This window comes from Arachis ipaensis, chromosome B01, assembly GCF_000816755.2.
Source record: "Arachis ipaensis cultivar K30076 chromosome B01, Araip1.1, whole genome shotgun sequence".
NCBI lineage: Eukaryota > Viridiplantae > Streptophyta > Magnoliopsida > Fabales > Fabaceae > Arachis > Arachis ipaensis.
In genome coordinates, this window is record NC_029785.2 from 135,851,908 (window position 1) to 135,859,105 (window position 7,198).

Consider the following 7,198-nt stretch of genomic DNA (forward strand, 5'->3'; position numbering starts at 1 on the left):
TCTATGTGTTCCTCTGTCGAAAGAGGGTAACCTAAGGCTGCCAAAGAATCAGCAAGGTTTTTAATTTTTGAGATATAATCTTGAGCAGACATACCATATTTTTTGACCAATTTGAGTTGTGCTTTGAGTTGTTTAACCCTATACTTGATGGATTTCTCGAAATATTCTTCAATCTTTCCCCAAATTTCATAAGCAAAGATGCACCCAACCATTTTACCTTTGAAATCAGAATCCATAGATGCGAGCATCCATGAGCCGAGATTATAGTCGTCCCGCCTCCATTGTTTATAAACAAAGATGCACCCAATCATTTTACTCTTGAAATCAGAATCCATAGATGCGAGCATCCATGAGCCGAGATTATAGTCGTCCCGCCTCCATTGTTTGAATTGTTGAGATTCAATCCCAGCTTGTTGATTTGCCGTGGAATCAAATTGAGGAGGAATTCGTGTTGGATGGAGATGATCTTCAAGATCTTGTCCTCAAATTGTAAAGAGAGCTTGTTGTTGTCAAGTCTTGTGATTATTTTCACCAAGTTTGTCATTGATTGGTGAAAGGGTTTCTGATTGAAGAAATTTGGGAAAAAAATTATTGATAATAAAAGAGGAGGAAGGAGTGTTGTTGGAATTGGAATTGGCAAAATCTTCATTGGGGGAAACCATGGATCAAACACCTGTAGCTCTTGATACCATGAAAGGATTCTTGTAGCAGTAGCTTAAATAGCAGAAAAGTAAAAAGAAAGAAAGGAAAATAGAAAACTAAAGAATAACAATATTGAATTGAGTTGAGAATAACAATGAGTCACTAAAACGTAAATAGAATTCTACTTCTCTACTTATATATCACACTTAAACCAAGACACAATTGTCATAACTCATCATACTGCTTCTTGATTACCTTGACTCTTTGTAATCAAAGAGTTACACTCTTTGACACCACCCCCACCTCCTCACGAGAAACTCGAACGTCGAAACCTTGACACCTGTACAAGTCAGGCGCTGCCACAGAAAAAGTCTGAATCTTACGTTCAGACCCAAATTACCGTTTTAGGTAACTCTCAGAATATATATATATTCAACAAATTGGTTGGTCTGATTTTTTTTGACACATTGAAAAAATAATTTCCAATAAATAAATTGAATTGCTCTCCCCCGAAATAAAAAAAAAATTAAACCACATTAAAATTGGATGATCTGATTACCTACATTCAAATTCAAATTCAAATTTTTTCTCCCACACAAATTTGACCATCCGATTTGTGTACCTACTTCACTAACAAATAAATCGAACGGTCCAATTTTTTCTGCCTATATTTCAAAAAGAGCAGCCACCACATTTAGGTCTAGCACCCCAAATCTCCATAACAAGGCACAATACACACACAATATGCATATAGAAAAAATTGAGCCTTATATAGATTGATTCGTTTATTTTTTTTCAATTCAACTAGGTATCCTTTAAAAGTTGTACAATATTCAGCTTTTTATTTCAATAATTAAAAAAAATAAAACAAACGCATCTAAAAATTATAAATAAATTTAGTATCTTTTTAAAATTAAATACACATTTAAAATACAAACTAAATAAAAGTAAAATTTAAAATTTAAATTTCAATTTTAAATTTCTATTTCAGATTTAAATTAGTTAAAATTCAAAATTTCGAATTTAAAATTCTAAAATAAATCTTAAACCATCTTAAATCACTAGTAAAATTTTCGCTCCGAAAAATCCAGAGCTGCAGCGCCTCCCCCTCCTCATCTGTAGCCGCTTTCGTCTTCTCCCGCGTTGCGCACTCCTCTGCGACAATTTCCTCCTTCGGCGACGCGCTCCTCCCCGCGACGCGCACTTCCGCTGCGCACACCCTCGCGCCTCCTCCATCGATGGGCTCTTCTCCGTCCCTGGTCTCCTCCCTCGCGCCACGCACAACTGCCCCCTTCTCCCGTGCCTCCCCCTGTCTCTTCCCCACGTCGCACTCCTTTTGTCTCTTCTGCTTGCAAAATTCTAAAAAAATTTGGTTGAATTTATTCATGAAGATATGTTATCATTTTTTTCGCTTTATAAAAAGTTCTATTTTTTTAAAATTTATGTATAATATTGGAAGTGTCTGTATTTTTTTTTTAAATGTGTTTGTGATTATAATTTTTTTTGCACTCATATGTTTGATTTGGGAGTTGTAATGTTAACCTAATTTTGAAGTGTCAATATTTAATTTTGGATGTTTATGTTGTTCATTATGTTCTTATGTACATATATAAGTTTTTTTACATGAGTTTTGGATGTGTTGATAAAATATTTAGAGTGCATTCTTATAATTTTGGATGTGTATTTGAGTTTAATTTTTTCTGTGTTCAATATGTAATTTAGAACTACAATGAGAATAATTTAGATGTGCTAATACATAATTTTGGATGTATTTATGTTGTTTATTTAATTTTAGATGTGTTTTTGACATGAGTTTTGAATGTTTTGAATAAAAAAAATAATTGAAATGAGTTTAATTGATTTTGAAAATTCACTGATTTTTTTTAAAATTAGTACACGAAAAATTGTTACGAGTTTTATGGTTTAGTTTGCAAAAAATTAATGTATTGCAAGTGGTTACAAATTTTACGGTGATAAGTATTTAAAATAAAAGTGGTTCCTTAAAAAGAGGAAATATAATTAATTAAAATAATAAAATATTAGATTTAAAAGCTGAATAAAGGCTGAATTTTGTTGTACAAGTAGCATTTTCCATTTTTTTTATATGCATATCATTTATTCCGAATTCGATGAGTTTTATGGATTGATCCGTATATTTTTGTTTTTTTGTTTTTGTTTTTGTTTTTGTTTTTTTTTTTTGAAAATTTGTTTGACAGAAAACTTGTTTTAGAAAAACTTTAAACAGGTAACCTGTTTAGCCCACAAACTATACTCTTTAATCTACTGTTATTTTAAATTAATAAGGCCCAACACTATTAACGTCTCTTTTTTATAATTTTAATTTAAAAGACAAAAATCCGTCAAATTGAATTGGATAGTTTTGAGTCACCAAAAAAAAAAAATTGGATAGTTTTGTAAAATCTCGGTTTCAGAAGTCAAATGGACTATCGCAATTAGTAGTTTGGTTCACGAACGGAAATGGATCATGGACCTATCATATAAGAACTTGCAGGGAACAAAAGTTCTGAAAACACAATTAGTCTCATTTAAGTCATTTTTCTATGAAAACTTTTTTAAGCTAATAATCATTGAAAATTAATTACTATTACTAATTGAATATATACACAAGCTGATAAATCAAGACACTGCAACGAGACCATTTCCAAGAATGAAGCTAAGGGTTTTTCAAGTTTGCCCATGGACGTAGTTGAACACTTAAACTGCTTAGGGATTATTTCAATATTTCTTATCATAAGACCCGGTGCGTTTTGTTCATGAATGAACTTGCTTAAACTTCAGTCCATACATCTCAGCCAGTTTAGTTTAACAGCTTAACATTACGTGAATTGAATAATAAAAGCAGAACTCTTGACCATTGTGAAAATCTCAACCCAAAATAAATTGTAACAAACAAATAATCTATCTATCTACATTAAAATATTTGGTTCCTTCAATCCCTTGCTCCAGTTAAGGAGATGTGGGTTTGATATAATAATCATCAAATAAACACGGTCTAATAACAAATCTTTGGCAGAGTTTTAATTTATTACTGTTATATATTTATTTACATTTGAAATCCTGTTAATAATAAGGTTCATATTTGCATGCTGAGAAGCAAACGATTGTCCCATTGAACATTGGTTAATGACAAAGCAGTAGCTGCAATATGGTTTGAACTCAACCCAGCTTCTTGAATTTGATCCTTCTGAGATCCATGCTCAATGTATCTATCAGGCAGAGTCATGGCTCGCCACTGCACCAACACAAACATGTAGGTTAGTACTGAATATATATAAGCTATGGTGTGGTGCTGCACACAATATAATAATTAAGTAAAGGTATACCTTAAGGTTGCCATCAAGGAGTCCATTGAGGCCAAGGAAATGAGAAACATGAGAACCAAACCCTCCAATGGAACCCTCTTCGACTGTTATCAAGATTTCATGCTCTCTTGCAAGTTGCATCATCAATGGTCCATCAAGAGGCTTGCAAAATCGAGCATCAGCCACGGTTGTTGAGATGCCGTGTGCTTCAAGAACCTTTGCTGCCGCCACACAGCTTTGTACCATTGTTCCATATCCAACTAGAGCCACCTTGCTTCCCTCTTTCAACACTCTGCCTTTACCAACCTCCAATGGTGTGCCTTTGTTGTTATTTGGAAGAATGGAACCAACGCCATTCCCTCTCGGGAACCTAAAGCAACTAGGTCTGTCATCTATGGCTGCAGCAGTGGCTACCATGTGCATGAGTTCGGTTTCATCACAAGGAGCCATAACCACCATGTTTGGCAAACAAGCCATGAACGTTGTGTCAAATGCGCCACAATGAGTTGGGCCATCAGCGCCAACTAGGCCAGCTCTATCGAGAGCGAATCTCACCGGAAGCTTCTGAAGGTCCACGTCATGTGCCACCTGATCATACCCTCTTTGTAGGAATGAAGAGTAAATGGCGCAAAATGGTTTGAGCCCTTCCGCGGCGAGACCAGCGGCGAAGGTTACGGCGTGTTGCTCGGCTATCCCGACGTCGAAACATCTCTCCGGGAAACGCTTCTGAAAGAGGTTGAGGCCAGTGCCGCCTCCCATGGCGGCATGGATGGCAACAATGCTGTCATCAGCCTCTGCCTCTGCAATCAAGGAGTCCGCAAAGTAGCGTGTGTAAGCATGTGTGGGTGCCTTGGTCTTCATCTGCTTCCCGGATTTAGGGTCGAACTTGACGACACCGTGCATCTTGTCGGGTGCAGCTTCGGCAGGAGCATAGCCTTTACCTTTCTCGGTGATGACGTGGATGAGGACAGGGCCGAGGGATGGCATTCCCTTCACGTTCTTGAGAATGTGGACAAGGTCTTCCATTTGATGGCCATCTACGGGGCCGATGTAGAACAGGCCAAGCTCCTCAAAGAAGCATGCGCCAGACCCACCTACTAATCCTCTCGCGTACGAATCCAATTTCGCTGCAAATTCATGTGCTTGGCTTCCCATTTGCTTCGTTATGCCCTGTGCAAGTGCAACTTATTGTTTATTCTATCTCTACTCTTTGAGTTCCACTTGTATGTAGTTAAATCATGCCAAATGCCAAATTTAATTATACCTTAGCGGCCTGGCGTAACTGGTGGAAGTTGGAATTGGTGTGAAGCTTAGTGAGAGCTCTACTGAGAGCACCAACAGGGGGAGTTGGGCCATCCAAGGTTGCGGTGGGCAGAGAGACCTGCTCATTGTCATTTAATATAATGATGAGGTTAGTGTCAAGAAAACCAGCATTGTTCATGGCCTCGTAGGCTTGTCCCGCTGTCATGGCCCCATCACCGATCACTGATATCACGTGGTTGTTTTTTCCAATCAGGTCCCTTGCAACTGCCATCCCTGAAACCAAAGTGTGAATCCGCTTTATTAGAAAGCCAATTTTACTGTGGTTATGAGTTGATATCTAAGTTTTGTCTAATTTATTTTTTTTTGTAGTAAATTTTGATTTTTTTAAAAATTATTTTTTGTTATATCTTTTAAATTAAATATTATTTTTAAGTAAATAGGCACCACTTTTAAGCATTATACTATTTACGTTATTAAAAACTGGTAACATTAGAGAATAAAAAAAAAACAGTCAAAACTTACTTTATTTAATATTCGTACAATAATTAATAAATACTAAATAAAATAAATTCTGATTAATTTTAGTTAATTTTTTTTTTTAGGAATGCTAAGGAGCCATTAACTTTTATGATTTGTAGCCATCAAATAGCCATTAATAATAGTTTTAATGGTGTGAGATTAGTGTGAGATTTTATCCAATGGTTTACTTTTCTTTGCTGGTTACATACTGGTCAGAATTTAACAAAGTTGCTGACCCCTAGACTTTTTCTTTTTTTTTTTGTTATCAAATATTTTTTATTAGTAACTTTTTAACTTTTATTTAAAGAGTCTCAATTATCAATTTCCTTTTCTTAAATTTAATTAATTTTACCTAAGGCTGCCGAAATGCTAGTAGAACTGTGACCAACACCAAAGGCATCATGAAGGCTCTCAGCAATCTTGGGGAATCCAGCAAGTCCACCAGTCTGTCGAATGGTGTGCATCTTGGATCTTCTTCCGGTGAGAATCTTATGAGCATAGGCCTGATGACCAACATCCCAAACGATCTTGTCCTGAGGAGTGTTGAAGACATGGTGAAGTGCCACTGTTAGATCTGTCACACCAAGGCTTGAACTTAAATGTCCTCCGGTCTTTGACACCGTGTAAACAATCTCTTCACGAAGCTCATCAGCAAGCGCCTCAAGTTCTTCAATCGACAGATTCTTCATGTGGATTGGGTAGTTTACTGTGTCCAACACTGGGGTCTCTGGCTTCTCTCCTGAGAAATTCAGACCACTACATTTCTCATGCCGTTTCTTCACCATAGTACTTCTCTCTACCTCACCGCTGCCATTATTTTTTCCTACACCAGCTGCTATCACTCCCTTTCCCTGCAAAATTCAAATCAAATTAATATTAAATAATGTTTGTGGAATGTGTTGACACCGGAAGAATATGATGAGCCGCATACATACCCTTCTGGCGGTGGTTGTTAAGTTCGTGGTAGTTGATGGTTGACGAGAATAATGAAGCAAGGGAATGAGGAAACTAGTTCCAACAACACACGAAGACGCCATAGGTGTTGATCCGAGAGCAATTTGGGAATGAAATCTAGCTAGCTAGTGTTGTATGTGTTGGTTGTGACTGAGAATATATAACTAACTAGCTAGCTAGCTAGGCAAATTAATTAGTTATGTTTCTTTCGCTGGTAAGTGTGAAGATGCTGAGCTGAATTGCCTCTTTATATAGCTGTTTTTGGACATTTTCCACGTGCTAAACGCATTGATCACATTATTAATTATTTATTACTGGTGAATTGCAGCAGGTTAATACTAATTTTAGTAGGGTAATGTCATGAACCTTGACCCACGTGTCTTTTGACCTTTCACACGCTCTCCACCACCGAGATTATTTTTTAAAAAAGAAAAGAAAAGAAAATAATTGAAAAAGACCGGAGTTTTGTTGAGTGAGAAAATAGTTGAATCAATTAA

The 7,198-nt window shown here is 36.4% G+C and overlaps 1 protein-coding gene across 1 annotated transcript; it reads right to left on the bottom strand.

Moving 5' to 3' along the window:
- LOC107642024 (probable 1-deoxy-D-xylulose-5-phosphate synthase 2, chloroplastic) lies at positions 3,551–6,942 on the bottom strand. The gene is made up of 5 exons (XM_016345361.2): positions 6,683–6,942; positions 6,100–6,598; positions 5,230–5,501; positions 3,987–5,135; positions 3,551–3,895 (listed from the first exon to the last, which is right to left on the bottom strand). Exons 1-5 carry the CDS (start codon positions 6,782–6,784, stop codon positions 3,737–3,739), a joined length of 2,181 nt encoding a protein of 726 aa, XP_016200847.1. The 5' UTR covers positions 6,785–6,942; the 3' UTR covers positions 3,551–3,736.

What these genes read in the sequence shown, in the direction of transcription:
- LOC107642024 (XM_016345361.2), bottom strand. Translation starts at nt 6,784, where the DNA reads ATGGCGTCTTCGTGTGTTGTTGGAACTAGTTTCCTCATTCCCTTGCTT. An exon ending in AGTTACGCCAGGCCGCTAAG is followed by an intron (nt 5,136 to 5,229) that starts GTATAATTAAAT and finishes GCACTTGCACAG; the next exon opens with GGCATAACGAAGCAAATGGG. An exon ending in TCCTTGATGGCAACCTTAAG is followed by an intron (nt 3,896 to 3,986) that starts GTATACCTTTAC and finishes GTGTTGGTGCAG; the next exon opens with TGGCGAGCCATGACTCTGCC.